The 22412-nt window shown below is 46.6% G+C and overlaps 1 protein-coding gene across 2 annotated transcripts in view; it reads left to right on the forward strand.

The window, feature by feature from the left end:
• RAI2 (retinoic acid induced 2) overlaps positions 1–18983 on the forward strand; it is a 43641-nt gene extending 24658 nt beyond the window's left edge. For both annotated transcript variants that reach the window (XM_041399898.1, XM_041399899.1), the window contains exon 2: positions 16790–18983. In XM_041399898.1, coding sequence (XP_041255832.1) covers positions 16895–18565 — 1671 coding nt within the window. In that variant the 5' untranslated portion in view covers positions 16790–16894 and the 3' untranslated portion in view covers positions 18566–18983. The remainder of the gene's footprint in view (positions 1–16789) is intronic.
• The last annotated feature ends 3429 nt before the right edge of the window (positions 18984–22412 follow it).

Raw genomic sequence — 22412 nt, forward strand, 5'->3', positions numbered from 1 at the left:
GATTGTCTCTGGGTTAATAATAGCTCCCTTTTTTCTTCATTTATCCCCCAAATTTACCCTCTAATGGAAATCATGCCTTCACATGTTTAAAACAGATTTTCTTCACTGTGCGTATGGAGGAAGGTAAAGGAAGTGATAAATCTCTAAAAAACAATATGATAAAATAAATCCTCTCTTACTAGGGGGCTAGATATTAAGCTTTTTACTCCTTTGGAATCTTGATCGGTAGCTGGCCCTACTGACTGTGAGATGGCTTCTGCTGCAGCAGGACTTGAAGTGCCAGAAACAACCCTCTTGCAGTCACATGGGAACCCCAAAAACTGAAGCTGTAGATCACCATATCCAGTAAATAACAGGTGTGTTGTCTTGTCAACAAGGAATAGATTGAAGGAACTGAAAAAAAAACCAAACAAAAAGCAACACCCGGAAACCTGGTAAAAATTGGCCCTGTTTGAAAAAAACTAAATAAAAACTTTGGGGTTTTGAGAATTTATGTCTTTCCTTTTTTTGCCTTCAATAATCTGAAGAAAATCCATCACCCTTCCTACCAGCTTCTGACACAAGAAATATTTTATACTTAGTTATTTCCCTCTGTTAGCATCCTATCAATAACAGGATCAAACTGCTGACTACATGCTCGTTCCTTTCCTCGCTGTGTTGCTGCTGTTAGGATATGGGCAATAATTAACTGAGGATCAGAGTGATGCAGCTGCTGTGACATGATGTTTCTGTCACACCAGTACCCTACTGATGGATGGGCGCTTGTTCAGCTTTCTCTTGTGGAGACCATGGGGCAGGTTAAGCTGTTGCTGAACTTCTCATCCCACTCTGGTGCAGTGTCAGGCATCCTCTGGCTGCGGTTCAGCAGCAGCAGTGATGGCTATCTCCCAGCCTGCCCTCCTCCCTTGACCAGAAGAAATAGAAAAGAGGGGGAAGGCTTTTGTTCCTGCAGGATGAACCACTCCAGCAGCAGCCACAGGATGCGGGGTGGATGCTTTCTGCTTGCAGTCCTCCTTGTTCTGTGTCAGATGGGTTTCAGCTAAAATAAACCAGTATTCCATGAACCTTTGAAGTGCTCTTGTCTTCTGAGTCACTTCCATGTCACTGACGGGCGGTGTGATGCTGAGGGATGTTGCCTTGCATCGCACAGATGTGCTCAGCCATTCAGGCCGTTCAGCCTCCCGCTTCATTTCCTACGTGAGCGGCAGCTTTGCCTTTCCTGACCAACATCTTCCTTAGGGTATTTTCCAACACAGTGGAAAGCTAGGACCATTGGAAGTGCTTGGTGCCACTTCTGGCCTCTGAACGTCCCTCCCTGCTTTCTCTCTTTGCAGATTATTTGTCTTAGTAGAAGGATCTGGGAGCAATGCCTTCAAGACAGGTTGTCTTCTCTCCCGTCTTCTGTGACAGCCAGTGCAGACAGAAGTGTGGCCTCTCGGGGCGAGCTGGCACACACACCAGCAGTGCTCCAAGTGAGCCAGACAGACCGCCACAAATCAGGAATCACTTTGTTATTCTTGAATTTACATCATACAATTAAAGAAAATCCTAATGTTGTAATGCTGTGGGTTTTCTTTTCTCTACTTGAAATTGCCGGTTACATGAAATAATTTGTGATGAGTCCAGAAACCTCCAAAAGCCTAAGCACCTTTTGAATGAAATTGCCTATGGGTCTATTTTCTTCTTGAATCAGTGCAAAGACTTTAATTTGATAATGCTGAGATCTTTACCCTCCAAACAATATAATTCTTTCAGTTTTAATTAAAGATTTTTTTTCCTTTGCACTAGACTAATTCTAAACTGGCTTCACTAAATCTTCTTATGCTGTAAGTAGCAGTGACCCAGATAAACACATTTAAAAATGCAACTACTGAAACTACAGTATGTTGCCTTTGTAATTTGAAGCAAGAGAAAGATTAAAATAGTTCTATAGTTACAAGGGTAACAAGTAGCATTATATCTTTAATAGCAGATTCATAGACCAGTTTAAATTTTTCATATTACTTCTACAAATCTGTGTGAAATAAGAGTTGCTTATTTTGGAGTCAGAAACTTAAAAGTCACAAGGAGGCCTATGAAAAAAATTGTTTTTTCCATTTGTGGATGACCTTTTGCATGATGACAAGGCCTTTTGAAAAAAGAGGAGATAACTGTTTAAGAATGTATCATAATGCAGCCACACTGTCAGGACCATATAGGCAACCAGGATAAGGTTGCATTTCTGTTTTCCTCAGTGCCTGAGTCTGCAGCTTCAGTGGCTTTTTGATGTAAAGCTCTAGCTCCAGCCAAACCCACCCCGTGCCCACCAGCCGTGTAAAGCCAATGTCTGGAGAAGACAGCTGTACTTCACTGGCTGTATCAAGGATGTTGCCAAAGGGCTTTGTTTAATGTTATATGGGTAAGCCCTTTTTAGAGTCCTAAAAATTGGTTGATGAAATAAGGGGATGCTGCTCCTTGTTCCAGATGCACATTCTGTGTATCAGTCTGTGGCAAATGCTGTCCAGGATGCTCTGGTACCAACTTCACACTGCTGTAGGAGTGTGCTCCAGATATCTTGTTCAGATCTGATTGATTGTAAACACTGCTTCTCCAGGAGCAAATGTGACCAGAACTTCTCCTGGAAACTACTGCCCAAGCCATGAGCAGCACGGAAGAAGCTGATGGAACTCAGGAGTGTTCAGACTCAGCTCTGTGTGGTGGCAAGCACCCGTGCCTGTGGCTGCTGGACAGGGAGAGCCAGGCGCCAGCGGGGCAGCCTGTGGGGTGTCCTCACACCCCTTAACTTGGTAAAATGCAGACCTTTCCACCACTTTTGGTTTTGTGGGTTTTTTTAGACATTGGCGTTGGTTGTGTTTACACAAAGAAGAAATATACACTATCAGGAAAAATTGGATTATAAATAACCTTTAATTAGCATTGAAGACACACAGAGACCTAATCCCTCAGTGTCTGTTTAGACAGCTAAACCCAAACACGTGCTGGAGGCTGGGTCCTGGAGAAACCCTCACTCAGAGCAGGGGCTGAATTGTCCTTAATCACTGTAAGGACTGGGCAGGGTTTACTGGGTGTCAATTTTACTGGATATTTTGGGATCTTCAAAGACCCACATCTCTCCTTTAATTTATTTTTGGTAGCAGTGTGCTCTCCTGCTTACTCTGGTTAGCATTGAGCTGTAAAATTGCTATTGTCAGATAAAAAGTCAATGTATTTTATTGATTCTTCATGCTTTTGCAGCATTCTGGGCGAGCCTTTCCACTGGACATGGAGGATGCCTGGGGGGTGGCAAGATGAGTGTGCACAGGGATGCATTCACCATGTCTGCCTTCCATGTGAAGCGAAGGGTGCTGGCACTGACCTCAGCAGTGAGGTCCATCCAAGGGCTGCCATCCCTCGAGATCACTGGAGTTAGCCTGCACAACGTGTGTTCTGGGAAAGATGGCCCTTCCAGTTGCATCAGCCATGGAAATGCAAGTTGGTTGTTGCAGCCTGACTGTCCTCCCCATGGAGAGAACTGTGGATGCAGAGTTCAGGGTAGCTCTGGTGCCTTCCTGTTGTGGAGCACATCTTGGCAGAGTTTATGGTCGCTGTACGTGTCCTGGTGGCCGCCCTCCCCTGCGCAGCCATGGCCAGCAGCTGTCTGCTTGGCTTCTCGAGCTATGGACCATGATGACACATTTTCAAGGAGGATTCAGTTGAGGTCATAACGGGTTTGTGCTCACCAGGGGACAGCTGTCTCCTCTGGTTTGTGCTGCTGATGTTTACGCAGCTCGACCGACGGTTTGGCGCGTGAGCATGTCCACTGACAGGCAGTAAAAACGGTGGTTTTTCTTGGTGCCGCCTTGGCTCTCGGGGCTTCTCTTTCAACCCCTCTACTGGTGCAGCTTGTTCCTGCTGTGCATCTCATATTGCAGACGCCTCTGGTTTCCTCAGCCACCATCCTGGGCAAAGACAGGCCAGCAGCAGCCCCTGGGAGCGCAGTGGCCTGGCACACACTGCTTCAGTAGCTCACAGACCCCCCATCCCTGCATGTGGGGTGCCCAGCTGGAGCCATAGAGTGTGTTGGGGTGGTGTGGGGCAGACCCACATTTTCCGTGCAGAGGAGCTGAAAGGTGCAGCAGCCCTTCTGGTCAGCAATGGCCTCACCCCTTGAGCATGGGGCAAGTGCAGAGACCAGATGCTGACTGTCCCACTGAAAGGGATGAGGGAGAGCTTTTGAAGGTGGTATGTGCCCAGCCCCTTTGCCAAAAGCAGGCTCTTCAATGAACATAGTTGTTTTCTTTAACACCCCATGAAGAAAATAGAGAATATTTTGTACTTATTGGTGCTCTTGTTGTTTCTATCTGCAAGGGTGTCATATTCATAGCCAAGCTTGCTACCAACATAAGCATTTGCCTGAGGCAAGAGAAGCATGTGCCATTTCTCACAACTTACACAGGCTATAGGCAGTTTTTATTCCCTGAAGTTACTATATATTTAAGCTGCTGAATCCTTGTTTGCTAATCTCCCAGGCTCTGTTGTGCTTCTGTCAGGTACTTGGAGCTGCAGTAGCTCAAGCCCTCAGTGTCCATCCCTGTTCCCTTGGCCATACCCAGTGCACCCACAGAGACAGGGGAGGGGGTCACCTGGGGACAGGGAGGGCCCGACAGGCACAGGTGGCACCCCAAGGCTGTCCCCATTTTCAAGGGTATATTTGGTGGTGGCCCAATCCTAGTGGGAATAGACGTTGGCATTGGCTCCACCTCATTGTATACCCAGGCTGAGGAAGAAGGACCTGTGACATTGATCCAGTGTGGGGTGGGGTCAGTGGGAAAAGCTGGTGCCTTGGGGAAGAGAGGACCCAAAATGGTTAAGCCATTACAGCACAAGAAAACTCTTAGCTCCAGCTACATGAAAAATGTATCAGGAAAATGTATCACTGCCTGAAACAGAATATACACAAAACATGAGAGACAAAAGTGCCCTCAGACCCTTTGCTCAGAGCTGCTTCTCAAAAGGGCTTCTGTGGGGCTGACCTTCCCCCCAGCCTGCTCCTACACTGGGGCTGTATTTGCATTAGTGCAGGAGACAAGGGGAAGCAGTCTCAGGCCCTGTCCTCCTGTTATTACAAGGATAAGGTAGGACATGGTACAGCCATGGAGGTTTTTATTTGTGTGTTATTTGTTTGACTTTCCTAAAGGGAGAGCCTGTGAGTAGCATGTTCTTCCCTAATAGAGCATCACCTTACATTTTCATGGCAGACAGTCTGCTCTGTCTGCTGAGATGGCTTGACGAATCAAGGAGATTGACAGCAAAAGAAAAATTACTTCAGAACTGCACTAGCCTTCTGGCAGGTCTGTTTGGGGTTTTTTCACTGTTAGCTTTATTCTTCTTTATTTTTTGTTTCATTTTCTTTGTTGTTGGTGCTAAAGGAATGAAGCTACGCAGTCAACTTTCTTCCTCCACCATCTAAAATCCATGTATACGAAAATTCAGTTCTTAGAAGAACTGACTGTGTGAGGAATTATTGCCAGGCTGCAGCCCTGTGTGCCCTTACCTGCTGGAGTGCAGGACCTCTTACATCCAGAGCTTCATTGCCATAGAGTAACATCACCTCACCAGGAGAGCTGAGGCACAGTCATACTGTGGACTGCTGTGCTAGGCTGCTTCCTGAGGCTGAGCTGAACAGCCAAATATGAAATCTCCCAGTCAGATTTATTAGAGTGGTCTAGTGACGTTCCCCAGAGGACTCAGGATCTATGGTGATGGATGACGCCGATCCATTAATGTGGTAGTCTCATCTGGGAAAGATGTAATTGTCGTTATGCATCCTGCAGTTTCCCTAAGTTTTTCTGAACATGTAATAGCACACATTGCAGTGGAAATTACTGGTGAAAAATGCTGCAGTAAATATGTCAGGGGCTCTATATCCTACGGCAGTGTGCTTCTCTTCTGGAACCATGCAGCTGTCATTAAGGTGGGGGAGATGATAATAACAAAATTTGGTATAGTGCACTCATCATGATGTATGTTCTCTCCAAAGGTTTGATGGAAAAGTATGGGCAGGACTGACCTTGTTTCCTCTTGAAATAAGAATCTGCAAAATATGTTCATGTTGACTTGTTCACAGAATCAGGAAAATGCTATTTATTGCAATAGCAGTGCTGTTTTACAGCATTGGTTGCCCTGCCTGCATTTCCTGAAGTACAGCCCTTTTTCTCTGAGTATTCTGAGTCTGGACCCCTGATGACAAAGAGCATTATTACTTTTCTTTTGTGGTCTTGGCATAGTTTGGAATAGTCTCACCTCCATGCATTGAGAGCAGTGTGTAGGTTTGAGCTCCAATACCAAAACAGCTAGAGAAAACCATGTTGAACTGCTACAAGATCTTTGTTCATAGAGCATCAAATTAGTAAAATTCAGACAACATTAGGCTGGCTAGAAGTGCTCTGGCAGCAGAGAAACATGATGAAGAGAGAGGAGAAGGCACACTGGAGGAATGCACCCCCAAGGAGTGGCCAGCAGCTATTCTGAAAGGGAAGGCAGCCTGTGCCACCTTAGTGAGATGTGCATGGATGTGTGTCCACTCATCCTCTTGAGTGATTGCAGTGGTAACTGGAATCCAAGCTGAGGTCTGTGCTTTGTGCTAATCATGTGCCAAAATGACTGCTGCCCATGAGACCTCAGTCAAGTGGATGAGGGAAAAAGGCATGACAGAAGTGCTTGCTTGTATGTGTGTGTATGTGGGACATTTGTAGGCACTACAGGTAATGCAATTTATTGCAATCTGTAATTGCAGAGAGACCTCAAGAAATTAAGAGAGATTGGCAATCACCAACCATATGAAGTTTAACAAGAGCAGGTGCCAGATTCTGCAGCTGGAACAGGGCAACCCTGGCTCTGTGCATAGACTGGGGAACAAGAGGCTGGAGAGCAGTGCCATGGAAAGGGCCCTGGGGATCCTGGTTGATGCCAAGTTGAACATGAGCCAGCAGTGCCCTGGCAGCTAAGAGGGTCAGCTGTGTCTTGGGGGGCATCAAGCACAGCATGGCCAGCTGGGTAAGGGAGGGCATTATTGGGGTGTGTTCAAGAAGCATCTGGACAATGCTCTCAGGCACATGGTGTGGCTCTTAGGGTGTTCTGTGCAGGGCTGGGAGCTGGACCCAATGATCCTAATGGGCCCTCTTGAGCTCAGTATATTTTATGATTCTGTGATAACCTGGACTGGTTGATTGAACAGTGTCACTGAGATGCAACGTGACATATTTTCAGTATTTTCTATTATTTGCATACTACTTGTGGTCAGATCTGTCTGTCAGAGGCATATTTCCCAGTTCAGTCTAGAGGCTTCTAGGAGGACGAAACTGGTCATTGTTGAGAGGTTTTGAGGTTTTCTTGTTACATCCATCAGCTGCATCTCATGCTGGTGTTATTTCAAATTCAGTCAGAATTCATCTGACATCTCGTGCATCATAGCATGATGGAGAGAAGAGGTCAATTCTCTTCCCCTCAAAGTCAAACCAGGAAACACCTGGTACAAATGCTGTGAGGAAACCATGTGTAAAATTATGTGAGATTCAAAGAAAAAATGCGGCATTTTTTAATCACATCACAGGAGTCTTATATTTTTCTGTCTCTTATAAACAAAATTCTTGCAGTGGTTAAAAGTTTTGCAAGGATGAAAATAAGGGGCTTTTTTTTCTTGAAAGTTTTTTTCATCCATACATTACAAGATAGGGTGGTGCATGAGTGCTTGAAATCTGCTGTGTGCATACTTTCTGCTGAGGATTAGTGCCATTGTGTAGCTGATGAAATGTTAAGCTTGGCTTATAAAAGTGATGGGGAGGCAGAGAAGGAGAGTCAGTCTAATAAATCTGAAACTATGAGCGTAAACTTGATTTTGAAGTGGCAAGCTGATAGAGAATTTGGTTACTCATGCTAGTGGGGAAGGACAAAGCATTAAATAACCATATTTTGCACAGAGGGATGGAAGATTCCTCTATCCTTTGGCTCCCCAGGCAGCAGTCTAATACTCCTGGACCTTTTATCTGCCTGTGCTCCCAAGTGAGACCCTGTCCCACAAGAGAAGATAAGCTGATAAGTCTGTTGTTTATTGCCAGCTTGTCATCTCTACATCTTCTCATTTGGGACTACATCTGTGTCATAAGAGCCACCAGAGCTATGGGCAGCAGAAAGTGTTTATCTCTTTCAGCCCATGGTGGCAAGCTGGGTGGCACACACGTGTGTGGGTAATCACCTGCGTGTCCTTGCCTGTGTTCTTAGGCAAGAGCGTTCGTATGTCACCAGAAAGGATCTGTGAGCTGGAAGGTTCCGTTTTTCACTTGGTTTTGCTTTTCTTCTCATTATTTATTTTTTTAAGCCAGGCTATATAAGGACGATGAGAGGCTGTGTGAAAATGTGGCTTTCAGTTGATTTAAGATGGGTTACAGAAGTGTTGGAATTTGCTATTCTAACCCATGGCTCTATAATAAAGCTGAGGTTAACCCTATTCCGGCCGTATCTGCACCAAGAAAAAGTGGTTTTTAGCTGGAGCTGGCGTGCTGTAAGGAGTGGATGGGAAAGGGTTTGCAGTGAGTCTAAAGGGCTGGGTCTCTCAGGGCAGGTGTGGTGCTAGTGGCACCTCAGATAATTTCCTGGGTTTGAGCTGGTGAAGCTTGTTTACTCCTCGAGGGGTTAGTCTGGTGAGCTTCACTTTTGTGGCTAGCTGAGAGACAGACAAAGGGGTCAAAACCATGTCTGTATAACAGAGAAAAGTCAGATACTCTGCCTGCAAAAGTTGCATAGCAATTTAAGAACTTAATTCCAACTTTACCTCACTAACCTGTTGGCTGAGACCTGCTAACACATCCATGGTGGGGTCCCTATCCTTCTTACCAGGAGCAAGACAGTCACATCAGCAAGAAGAGATGAGCAGTGGATGGCAGCCTTTGCCACACTGTTGCTCATCCGATGCTGGAGAAGATCAAGTGAATGTGGTAAAAATATCTGTGCCTGGGGTTAGTGGAGAGAGTCAGGACAAAATAGGGAGCTGAGTGTCTCAGAGCAGTGAACAAACCTCCACTGAGGAACCAATGAGGCTTTGAAGCTGATATCAAACTTGGAAATCCTTTGTAAGAGCTGAGATGCTTTATGGGCTGTTTAATAAAGCACTTGACTGGGAAAGGAACAAATATTTTATTAGGCTGACACTGAGTGCTTTTAGTTTCAGGTTTTGGGGGAAGCAGGGCTGGCAATTATGTTTAATTGGTATCCTTTTCCTCTTGTTATCATTGGTGTATTGATTGCTGGGAAAACAAAATGCGTGGGTTTTAAAATTTACTGTAAAGTAAGGGCTCTCTTGTTTGTTTTGTTTAGCTCTGTGTACTCAAACCAGCTCATTTTTCTTTGCTTTGCTGGCGAATATAATGTTTTGATTGAAAATGATACTAGATAATCAGTTAAATGGGATATTTAATGACAAGAAAAATTCTTCAAAATATTTTTTTTCCCATAGGAAAATCATGCACTTCACTTCTTTAGCCTAAAAATGCTAGCATGGATCTGCATTCTTCCTATGATCCTACTACAAAAGTAAATACATGGGTGCACAGCATGTGTGAAAACCATGGAGGTTAAGGTATAGTAAATCTCAGGAACTCTGATGCAAGACAGATCCCTCGAGTAAGTTCAGTTTTTCCCTCATATAGTTTTAATTTAGACATTCTTAGACTTGCAGTCCACTGTCAGTTTTCCTTCCCTGTGGGAAGCTGACCTACTGTATGAGAAGAAAGCCTGGTAGATGAGAGCAGAGGGTTGATATTGAGGAAGGCCTTTGTCACCATGTCCCATAAGATCCTCACAGCTGATGCGGGGGCTGGATGAGCAGGCAGTGGATTGGAAACTGGTGGAACAGGCCCAGCAGCGCAAAGCCCAGTTGGGTTGGGGGACTGGGGCTGTACTCCAGAGGTCAGGGCTGGGTCCCTCCCTGCTCAGCCTCCTCATTAATGATCTGGATGATGGGCACAGTGTACCTGCAGAAGTTTGCAGATTACACAAAACTGGCAGGAGTGGCTGATACGTCAGAGGTTTGTCTGCCATCCAGAGGGACATCAACAGGTGGGAGAATTGGGCTCACAGGAGCCTCGTGAAGTTTGCCAAAGAGAAGTGCAAAGCTCTGCACCTGGGGAAAAGCATCAGTACATGCCAGGGGCCACACACCTGTAAAAAAGCTCAGCAAGAAAGGACCTGGATGTCCTGGTAGACACCAAGTTTACCACGAGCCACAAAAATGATGGGCTAGAGCATCTCTGCTGGAGGAAGTTTGGTTTTTGGGAAGGTGCTGGTGAGCCCCCCAGGGCTGTGCAGGCAGCACCTTCCCATGGTAGGTGCTCAGAGCTGCGCACTGACGCATCTGTCCCAGCACAGCGCTGAAGCTGCTGATGTCCCCATCCCAAGGGACTGCCTCATGCTTTGAAGGAGACATTTGCACACAGCCAGCTGTGTAGGGGGAAAGCTGATTTAAACAGTACTTCTACAGTCACAAAAACAGTAACTTGTCTTGCCAGTTTGAACAGACATTGGGAGCACAAAAGCTGCACGGAGTCAGAAGCCCCAGCTGGATTGAAGGGACATCACTTAACATGTGACTCAGCAGTAATTATGGCTGGCAAATTTATGTTTGTCCTCCACATGTCAGATTTCATACATCAGATTTCCCTGTACTGTCTCCACCTCAGACTGTGTGTTCCACTCACTGGAATCTAAGCTAGTTGATGCTGTGCACAATACCAAGGATAAAAAATAAACTACAACTGTAAAGGTTTTATTTTCAGAAACTGGTGAAAGGTTCCTCCAAGCATGATGTTTAGAGACCCCAGGAACAGGCCTATGCTGCAGATATGAGAAATACTGAGGATTTGGGAATAGCAAGATCAATCTGAAATAATTTCAAGGTAGCCCTGTTTTTATAGTGCTGGCTTACATGTAATAGTGTATATGGGGTAAGCAGTGGTTCTTTTGGAAGCAGAGCCCATCAGTTAAGTGTTACAACCAGTCAGTGAAATAGTTTGTGAATGGAGTGAAAAAAAAAAAAGGGAAAAGGCATCCAGGAGTACAGCAGCAAGTGCCATCTCCCTTATGCTTAGGGTATGTCACAGTTTCCACTGCAAATGTAGGGGGTTTTGTGAGGCTTTCAAATTGGGTATAAAAATTCAGTACAGGTTGAAATTTGTGAGGAAAATGTTCTGTTCCTTTCACAGTGTTTATTGTCTGTCTTGTATATATTGCCCTTGGGAGTGAAGGCACTGGTTTCAGGCCCATGATAGGATGTTTTTTTCAATTGCTCTGATTTGTTTTTAAACGAGGAAAAAGTGAGCTCTTCTCCCCGGAATGGATTGCTAACTACAAATTGTTGACAACAGCAATATAGTTAGCAAATCTATGACTCTAACGTGCTCTTTGCAGGCGATTAGCCTGTGCAATAGGCAGACAGCCATGGTATTTTTTCAACTGAACTATTTAAAAGACCAGAGTACCATCAGCTAGTCAGGCTGCTGCATTTGAAAATGATCATGCTGTGTGCTGAAGCAGTGTATACATATTGTCCATGTCCCATCTATAACGTGCCATTTTGCACTGCTGCAATGATTTCGTTTCTCTCTTGTTTCCCCAGGGCTTAACAGCTTGGATGGGAACCTTGACACAAATAGCTTTGCTTCTTGAAAGGCTCCACAAATGCAGCAGTGCAAAGTAAACCTGTTGCATGCTTTGCATTGGAGTGTTATTTCTCTAGTATCTTTTGAAGTTGTCTGATGAGGTGCTTATTTTAACCGCTCCTTGGCAGCATTCAGCTTATCCTCCACGGTGTAACTTCCACAGAGTAAGAAGTACCATGAGTACCATGAGGCAGTGCATACGTGCATGGTGAGCAGGAGATGTGCAGAGGGATGGGCAGCAAAGGCTGTGGGTGTAACTTCCATTCTGGCAGTGCTACCCTGGTGTAGTCCTCCCTTCTCTGTCAGGCTGGTGTCAGAGTGAATCCTGCCCATCTTTCCAATGCCTTTCTCTCCTTGCCCTCAATTGATTTTGAATGGTACCTCCTAAATCCTACCAGGGAGTTAGTTGCTGGGTGCTTGAGTCAAGGGACTGAGGCAGAAGGGAGCAGAGCTAAACTGGGATGTTCCCTTGATGCCCCTTAGAGGAGACGGGGAAGTGCATGCCCACTGACTCCCTTTTTGTGATGACCAAGCAGTGGTCACTGAGCCCCTTTTTCAGAGGCAGTGGGACCGTGTCAGGGGTCCAGCTGTGAGCTGGCAAGAGGATGAAGGCCAGCTCGCCTTAAGAAATATCTTGTGGGTCTCCTCTGCTCTGCCTGCCCCATACCTTGGAGGCATTCACCATCAGCCCACCTGAAAGCAGAAGGGGAACAGGACCCACTGGCCCTCATGGTGCCTCTGCACCCAACTGATATGTGTGGTGTATCAAAAACAACATCACAAATGGTGCAGCACAGAGGGGAAGACAAGCTCCCTACTAGCTGTGACTTGATCACTCCTTTGCCCTTTGATGCTGGAGGATTACACTACTAAAATACACAGGGTAGCCAGGATTCTCAGTCCCAGGTGCCTGGATGAATAGGTGAATCAGAGGGAAATGTGAGAGGCAAACACTGCTGAAATCATTTATGGGTTCCACATGTGGGAGAGCCCACCTGTGTGTTATTTGTGTAGTAATAGTTCCATGTATTTGGTATATGGAAGCTCACTTTATTCAAATACGTTTATTCTATTCCAGCAACAAAACACCAGTAATAATATGGTAAAGCCTTTGTGTATGGCTAAAACTATAGAGACCAAAATTTGTAGCATGGAAGATGATTTGTAGTTGGTTGGATCAGTGACATCAAGCAGCGAGTTTTGGGAAAACACTGAAGTCCATATCCAGCCATAATTTTGTCCCCAAGCAGCTCCATTAAGTCAAGATTTTTAATTTTCTGTTTGTTACTGTGTTTATACTCAAGGGAAGGCCTATTTTTCCAGGAGATACTGAGCCAGGCATCCCACAAAGGGAGCATCTAATCCTTTCCCATGGTGTGCACAGTATAATTTGAGTTCTGTGTGGACATGAGGTACAAGCCATGGTACAGATGAGCAGGCAGAGCGCAGGGAGAGCTGTGCTGCAGCCCACAGGAAGGCACACGGCAGCCCTGAGAAAAGTCTTGCACAGCCATCAGCAGGAGATAAAAAAAAATAAGCTGGAGTTATCACTACCCTTCCAAAGCATTTGTGTATAGCTAAGATATCATTTCCTGTACAGTCACACACATCATTGCACAGTGCCATGAACTTGGCTCTTATCAGCACCCTGATGGGAAAGCTCGGGTTATTTACAGTAGGGCTTGTTCCAGTGTTCCAAGCTTCTTTTCAGTTAAACAGCAAATTAAATATAAAATAGATAAGTAGGGAAAGTGAAATTGATTGTCCAGGACTGAGGTGTGATAGGCAGAGGAAATTTAAGGCACTTCCTCTAGATTACATTACCTTCTTTTATGTATAGATACATGAAACTAATTTTAAAAACTAACTGAATGATTTACGTGTAGTGAAGCAACAATTTAAAAAACCCAAAAACCCCCCAAACCCCAGCACATGCTTCAGGTTGATTTTTTATTACAGAAATGTAATATAGCTATCACTGTTGGTACCAATACTGAAAATTTTACTTTTGTTTCAGTCACTTCCATGAGAATTTAGGGGTTTGTATGGTGTACGCTATGTGCATAGTATATAAAAAAGGAGTTGGACAACATCAGTCTGTCTCTTGATCTCAAATCTTCAAAGTTTCCTCATTTGAGGCTTGGGGACTTGGATCCTTTTCTCTCTGCCTGGTTACTGACCTTGATAAAAGATTTTTAGTCTAACACGTGTTTAGCAGCCCTGGGATTCCCTCCCAAATGAAACTAAAAATAGCTTTACAGGGAGCAGGATCAAGTTGTGCTGGACTGCACTGTACCTGGCAGCCAGCTACTGCTGAATTGCAGGCTGTGGGCAGGATCAGGAAATATTTTTAAGTATGTATATATATTTTTATATATGTTAATTTTTTTCTGTAGTGATGACATGCTCAAGAAGCAGGTGTACTGAAAGTACAGAAAGGTACACTTCTACATAGGAAAAGTAAGGGGGGGGAACCCACCCCAAACCCATAAATCTGGGTCAAGGGCTGCACCTCACCTCTCTTGTGTCCTTCCCCTCACAGAGTGGAGCCCTCCCAGAGGTAGTGGCCTGGCTTCCAACAATGTATGTTTACAGATCCCAGGCACATACAGGATTCCGTGTGGAAAACAATATTTGACTGTGTTTTGAAAAAAAACAGCCAAGCTTACAGGCTTTTCTCCATGGTTTCTGAGGGTGATAGATGAGCTCTTCTTCCCCTCATCTCGGTATTTCCTCTGCCTCCAGCCCTGTCGCCTTTTAAAGCAGCAATGGGGGAATTTTATTATGTTTTATACTTTCATCTTCAGCGGTGATCTGTCTCTTTCTCCATGGGTCCCTACAGCATGCTAATCCCTCACGTCTCTTACACAGCATAATTTTCATCTTAATTTTTCTGTTTCTCAGTGTTTAATGGGTTTGCCAGGGGAACAGGGGGTCATTTCCTGTCCCCACCAGATCATTAATTCTCTATGAAAGCACTGCATCCCACACTTCTCAAACAAACAGAAACATTGGGAAGAGGCAATGTCATGTGCAGAACACTCAGCTGTGCAGCAGCAGCTGGAGGAGCAAAGATGCTGGTGTGCACTGCAGACACCAAAATGGTCATTCTAAAGACAGGGAGGGAGAGATTATGTAAGAGCAGTAGAAAATGGCTTTTTAATTCTGTAACAGAAATGAAGATGTCTAGTTTTTTCAGCTTAATCTGCTGAGCTGTCTCCTCATAGTCTTTATTTTTATAAACAATTACTTTTCTTTTTTTCTTTTTTTTTTTCAAAACAATACTGGCCCAATGGTTTTCTTACTGATATTTGTCACTTTCTGAATAAGAAATTTGATTTTTGCTCCTGTTTTCAGCGCTTGGCTGTCTCTGCCTTCCTGTAATCTGTCTCAGCCAAAGCTGGAAAAATGGAAACAAACAAACAAACAAACCCCCCCCCAGCCCTATATTTGTGAATCTTTTCTGCAGAACATTTCATGAGATGGGAAAAAATCCATAATTATTCTCCTTAAGCCAGCAGCAGGAGGGGGAAATAAATGACTCGTGTGTTTACTTTTAAAAATCCTTTTTAAGCACTCAGATGTGCCTGATCAATTATTAGCATTTCCCCCAACCAGCTTCAGCTATCATTTCCTGGCATTTCTGTAGGTAGTCCTGTGCTCACTGTAGTATCTCACTGCCAAATCCAAGGACTCATAGGTGTCAGGAGAGATTTAGTAGATTTCCCACTTCCTTGCCTTGGACATTTTTTATCCTCTGTTTGTGGGTTTTTGTTTTTTTCCCCTTTTCCTTGACCTCTGCAGGTTTGTTGGCCTTACAAAACATCTGTGCCAGCAAATGATTTCTGTAAGCACCAGAACCAAGGAGTTCTTTACGTGCTTTTAGGCACATCCCCAAGTTGGGACCCTTCACCCAGACAGTTTCAATTCCAGATGCTGCTGCCCTCCCTGTCATCTCCTGGCATCCCAGTACCAGTGTGCCTGCAGAACGTGGGCAAGTGCCTTGCTCCCATGGGCCTGGGTACTGGGCAGTGGTGTTGGCACATCTTTGCTCATAGGGAGCAGTATTCAGCTGTGTGCTGGTGAAAAATGTACATTTGGGGTGTGCTGGTGCTTCCCCATGGTAACAGAGTTGAAACTGGACAAGTTTCCATGGTGATTATTACTACAGCAGGATTCTCTTCACACTTCGGGAGAGGCATGGGCAGCACCAGGCAAAGAAGCCTGGCAGCAGCTCACGGGGCAGAAATGTTTTTCCTTCTAAATAAATGGATGCATAGTGCCATTAATTTGCTGCTTCCCCCCCACCCCCTCAAAGGGAGGGAAGTGTTGATATTTAGGGGAAACAGGCTGCATATTTCACCACAATCATGAACAGAAACCATCCCTGCCCTTTTTTAATTGCTATTTCCTTGGTTGATATAAAGAGTTGGGCTGTCAAACTGGATTTTAAGTTGTTTTCATTTTTTTTCCTTCCAAGTCTTTAATGAATCAGGTGCCTGGTTCACATTACTGTCTCTGTCTAGCACTGTGGCAGGGTGAATGTGGGAGTTTTGGTTGGTTTTGCTTTGCCATTGCATGGCCGTGCTCCTTTCTGATCCTGCACACAGCAGTTGTGGGAGGAAAATGGAACAAGTATTGAAGGGGAATGAAGTACACTTCATGAGTGGCTGAATATTTCTTGGCTGCAATATTTTTAGAAATGTTTGTTTTGGGGGTTCTGTTGAGTTAAAACAACATGCTGTCACTCAGCTCTGATGTGCATTGTCATTATGTGAAGCTGTGTTTACAAATGTGGAAAGGGCATCCTGAGTCCTTGTTTCAGGCTGTGTACTGAGAGGGTTTTTTGGCTGCAGGCAGTCCTTAAGGCCATGTTTATGGCTAAATATAAGTTCCCCAAAATGTTTTGCACAACACTCAGGGCTGTATGTATATCCTGCATCTCTGTATATACCGTACGCTGTATTATGGAGCTGTTAGCTTGAAGTGTGGAAACGTTTAACAGCCTTTCTTTGGTGACGGGTTCTTTAAAGGCAGTTGCAAATATTATTTTAGGGAAGAGATTTATGTGGTGCCTAAAATATGCTTCTGGCTTGCAGGCTAAATTATGTCGGTGCTGATGCTCCTGGCAGCGTGGAGCCGCCGCGGGTCCCACTGACAGCGATGTAGAGGTGGTGCTGGCAGAGCCCAAGAAGCCCTGCGACATGGAGGAGCTGTACAAGGATGCCCCCAACCTGCCTATGGATGTCACCAACTCACCCTCGGCGATGGCCAACAACAAGCTGGAAAATGGGGTGGCTCAGCTGATCACAGCAGAGGCTTGGAACATCAACTCGGCCGACCTGATGAAGAAAGCCCTTTCCCCGCTGGTGACAGTCCCTGCACCCTCCATCCTGACGCCACCGGCCGAGTCGCAGAGCGGGGTGGCCCTGAAGGTGGCGGCCACCGTGCTGCAGCCCATCTGCCTGGGGGACAGCCCCGTGGTCCTGCCCATCCACCTGCAGGTCGCCGGCAGCGCAGCCCCACAGATGCCAGCCACCAATGCTGCCACCCCCTACGTGATGACAACCCAGGGCCCCGTCCCGCTGCCCGTCCTCCTGGAGCAGCATGTCTTCCAGCACCTGAACTCGCCCCTGGTGCTGCCCCCGGGGGCTGCCTGCCCCGCCAGCCCCCTGCACGCCGGCCTCTTCCCCGGCACCGCCACCCCCGTTGGGCAGCCCCAGCTCCTGGACCCCAAGCCCTCCGGCCAGGCGCAGGAGCCCGTCCTGCCCCCGGTCTTTCAGACGCCGGGATTCGCCGCCGTCCTTCAGGACCTGTTTCCCTCACAGGGCGCCCTGGGCTCAGCCCCCTGTCAGCCGCCCCCGGACTACGCCACCCTCCCACCGCAGGCCTTCAGCTCGCCCCTGTCCCCGCTGGTGCCCCCTGCTACGCTGCTGGTGCCCTACCCCGTCATCGTGCCCCTTCCCGTGCCCATCCCTATCCCCATCCCTGTCCCCATCCCTGTGCCCCACGGCGCCGAGGCCAAGGCGGCCCCTGACCCACCCAAGCCGCCGCTCTTCACCCCCCACTCCTGCAAGGGCACCCAGACACCCCTGGAGAAGGAGGAGACGAAGCCCTTCGAGCTCCTTCACCCACGGGAATTTCCCCAGCTGAGCCGTCACACTGTCATCAAGATGGGCGGTGAGAACGAGGCGTTGGACCTCTCCATGAAAGGGCCGCCCGCGCTTCGCGCCAGCGAGGCGGTGCCGCCTCCGCCGCCGCCGCCCGAGGACGGGGCGCTGGACCTGTCCCTCGCCTCCTGTCGCAAGCCGGGGGTGCCGCACGGGGAGGCGGCCGCTTCTGGCCCTGCCACCACCGCCGAGGTCGGTGCCCACCCCGCACCGGACAAGCTCCCCGGGCCAGCCGCCCCCTTCGGCCCCTGCAAGCCCCCGGAGGCGGCGGGCAAGGCGGAGGGCAGGGGCGCGGGCGGCGGCGCGGCCGAGCTGCTGCGGCAGCCGCAGAAGTGGCTGGTGGAACAGGCGGGCAGGGCGGGCTGCGAGCCCAAGGCCGGCAACAACATCGAGATCGTCAGCACCTCGCAGACAGCCAAAGTCATCGTCTCCGTCAAGGACGCCGTGCCCACCATCTTCTGCGGCAAGATCAAGGGCTTGTCGGGGGTCTCCACCAAAAACTTTTCCTTCAAAAGGGACCTGCCCCAGGACTCGGTGCTGCAGTGCTACGATGTGAAGAGCCCGCCCGAGCCCCGGGACAGCGCCGAGGCCCTCAGGAAACCCGTCAAAAACAGGAGCGTAAAGCTAAAGAAAATGAACTCGCCGGAGATACATATTCTTCCAATCAAGAAGCAACGGCTGGCTGCCTTTTTTCCAAGAAAGTAAATTATGGGTTTTTAGAATTTTAAGATTATTATGAGAAGAAGAAGAAGAAATAATTAAAAAAAAAAAAAGATGCACTCGGTTTTAAACTCATTTAAAACTTTAAACTATCTTTGTAAGTTATTTTTGGGGGAAGAGGGAGAGGATTGGATGTAGAGGTCCTATAAGCTGGGTTGGTTTGGTTTTTTCTTTTGTTTTTGTTTTTTGGGTTTTTTTTTTTTTGTTACCAAATTTTGACTTTTCATGGGAAACTGAATAAAAAGCAACCTATTTTTCAAGCAGATTGCACATTTTGCAGCTTTAATGGAGTAATGGATGAGTCAGAGGGGTAAGAGCTATTTTCACTGCCATAAAGTGCTTTGATGATGTAACTCTTCATAACAGTTGGAATGGAAATTTCAAAATAAATGTTTGTACGTGCTAATTGGTTGCAGCATTCTTTTCTCATTTCCGAATCGCTTTCAGTCTACAGAGGAGGTCGTGCAAAATATCTGTAAGTTGTAAAGCGCTGCAACTGACTTGTGATGAGCATAAAATGTTTAAAAGAATAGCAGGCTAAGAAAAATTATCTTGTCCCGCAGCAGTGTCGAGGAGCATGTCACAGCAGCTGCTAACAGTGCACCCAGTGAGCTACCAGAGGAGTGAGAGTGAGCGCTACAGCCTAATGCACCCCTAAGACAGGTTCACTGTGAGACACCCGTAGCAAACCATCTTCAGTAATGCTATCAGTCATTTAAAATAGAAAAGCCTAAAAGTCAAGGGAATTCAGTTGCCAGGGGGCAGGAGGGGAAAAAAAGAATCGCATAATTTTTCCCAGCCTGACTACAGCTATACGGAAAAGTTGTTGTTAGTTTTCTGCGTTTCTTTGATGGCTGAAATCAATGCACATAAAAGAGCAGAGATGTGTAACTTTTATCACTCAGCAGTGTACAAAGCCACTCACATCAATGGAGAAATGTGAATTTACAATTAAAATAAAGTTCTGCTAGGTTACAGTTTTGCACTTGTCTGTGGAAATGAGCTGGAGGTGAATTACTGTCTGTTGGCTTCGAAGTTCACACAGCTCACTGGTGAATACAGATCCTGACAGAAGGACAAATGCGAGAGCAGGAGGACAGATTTTGGAGGGCGCTGCGTTTTTTGTGGCTATACCTGTAGAAAACTTTTGTTGCAATTTCATATGACACGTTCCTGGCAGGGCACCAGGACTACCTAAGTAAAAAAAGCCATTATAAAGCCATCAGCTGGATGCCGTCACACGCTAACTGTGCCTGCCTTTGCCTAGCTGCCACCAGCCTATTTCTAAAACTCCCCTTGGACAGCTTTGAGAAGGTTTTTGCAGTTGTTCATACAATGAGAAGTTGTTCAAAGGAGCAGTTTCAGTGTCTCAAGTCTACTCACACCCATAGGCACCAGTGTCATGCCAAAATCTGCTGCAAGTTTTGATAGCAGCAGACACCAGTTCATTATTTGGAAAATGAATCTGCACTATGAGGTTAGGAAAGGCATTATGTTTCTCTTTTCCTTGGCTGAAGGATCACTGCCTTCTTGCTTAATGCAAAAATGGAAGACTTTCACATGGGCATAGCATCAGTTCTGTCAAACACTTGCTTCTTAAGTATTTTAAAGCCTTTATTTTTCCCTGGGGTGGCAGAACTGACAATGTTCAGAAGAGTGTAAAGTGTTGATGGATTCATTAATGTTTAGTCATCTGACTGTATTTTTTTTAAATATCTTTTTTTCTAATTGAAAATACTCAGCTACTTCGTTTTTCTCCTTCCAAGAAACTGCTAATGAAATATGCCATCTGTTTATTGCAGTGCAGAGGCTGAGGATTTCAACATCCCTTGGGATGGCCATCCCAGTTGTCACTGTCCGCTTCTATTTCAGCTTGCCCATTCTGGAGTGTCAAAAAACCTTCTGGTAATGTGAATTTTCCCCAGGGCTATACCACAGTAAAATAAGGCGGTCACTGAATTGGCTACTGTCATTTTTATTTTGCAGTTGACAGAAGCAAGTTCAAAAGAAGTTTAATTTCTTTTTTTTAAAGAAGTGTTTCACACTGGTGGTGGCATCTGCTGCACCAACTGCCCCAATCCTTGCTGTCCTTGTTTGAGTCATTCCCTGCAGCATCCTCAGCAGGCAGAGATGGCATCCATCCACTGCTGCCCCTCCTGCTGGCCACAGGATAGCTGGGATGGGCAGAGCTTGTTGGTTCCACTGGCTGCAGGTGCTCAGCTTTTCCCTCCTCTCCTTCAGAGGCATTTACAGGGAGCATCAATGCTGAGGGTACCTCCCAGCCCACTCTGCACACAGAGAGGTCTGGTTTAACTGAATTTAGACCACAGGCTCCAGAAACCCTGACAACAAATTAGGCTAAATCAGCTTTATGACATTATAAACCCATACAAGCACTGTCAAAACACCCAATGCCTGAGGACAACAAATTGAGTTTAAAGCCAGCTGGTGCTGGGTGTAACAGTAGACCAGACCAGCAGCCATGTGGCTAAATCTTGCCGCTTGGAGGAGTAACTGCAACCTCCTCCTTCTGAAGCAGGGTGGAGGAAAACCAGGGCAGGCTCCAATTATCCCAGCATCCCTCTGCCACTTCAGGACAGCCTGCCTGACTTTACAGGGCCAGGATGGGCAGGCTCCCTGGCACTGCCAGTTGCCACCAACATCCCCAGAGCCTGTGACACAGGCTGGAGCCACTCCCCTAGAAATGGGTAAGCAGAGCAGAGCAGAGCCAGCTCACTGCCTGGCTTTTTCCATTGCTTAAACTGCAGGAGCAGGGGGAATATTCTCAACAGCCCAGGAAGGCTTAGGACAGCTAGCACTCCCTTACCCTGCTGCCATTTCATGCAACCCCAAGCTTCAAGGCTGTGCCATGGGAAGAGGAGCCACACACTGGCACCTCTCCTGCTGCTGAGCTCGTTGGGCAAATGATGCTAAGTAGGGACCACTTTCCTCCCACCACCCTCGTGTGTGAAGCACAAGTCCTACATCCCATCAGCACAGGGGAGAAGCAGCCGTAGGACAAAGTACTTAATTACACCAAGATTGAGCACTTTCACCTCCTCCTCCTCGCCTCTAGCAGCAATTACAGATTTTGTGTATTGGCCCATTAATTTTCTACAGGGCTACATTTTAACTGCTTCTGAAACTTCTGTATGAAGAGAAGGATGTGGAGCTGCACTCATGATATATGGAGCTTCCATTTCTGGTGGCTGTTAATGGAGACATTAATACCTCTAGTGAAGTTGAAGGGAAAGTCATTAAGCTGTAATGGTAGGAGGAAGACAATGTTACAATGATGAGCATATGGAAGATGTAAAGGAGGGAGAGAGAAGCCCTGCCCTCAGGGGCATGCCTTGTTAGCTCCAGTCTCCATGTGACTTGGACTTTGGGTGTGGGGTCTTAGGGAGTGAGTGAGAGGGTAGAAGGTTGTGGGGTCATGTTACCTTTCCCTCTGCTCTCTTCCCTTTGTCAGGCAGGGGCTTTACAGGAATCCAGAAACTAAATCCAAGGCAGGCAGAAGGGCTGCACATCTCAGATGAAGGCCATGGGACAGAGCAGCCTCGGGGGCAGGAGTGCTCAGATGTACCAACTTTCCTACACAGGGAAAGCCTTTCTCCAGTGCTGCCCAAAGCACGGCTGCAGGACCAGGGGTGGACACCTAAGGCTTCCACACATGGAGTTAGCTGTTAGCAAAATAAATTAATCCAAAAGAAGAATGAGCAGCCTCTCAGACAGAAAACTTACCTGGACTGGGCAGCTTCTAGGTTGGGAGGACACCAAACAGGTAAGGCACAGACAGCCATAAGTGCAAGGAAAAGGTGGAGAACAGGGG

This window comes from Onychostruthus taczanowskii, unplaced genomic scaffold (genome assembly GCF_017590055.1).
Source record: "Onychostruthus taczanowskii isolate IOZ18803 unplaced genomic scaffold, ASM1759005v1 scaffold17, whole genome shotgun sequence".
Lineage (NCBI taxonomy): Eukaryota > Metazoa > Chordata > Aves > Passeriformes > Passeridae > Onychostruthus > Onychostruthus taczanowskii.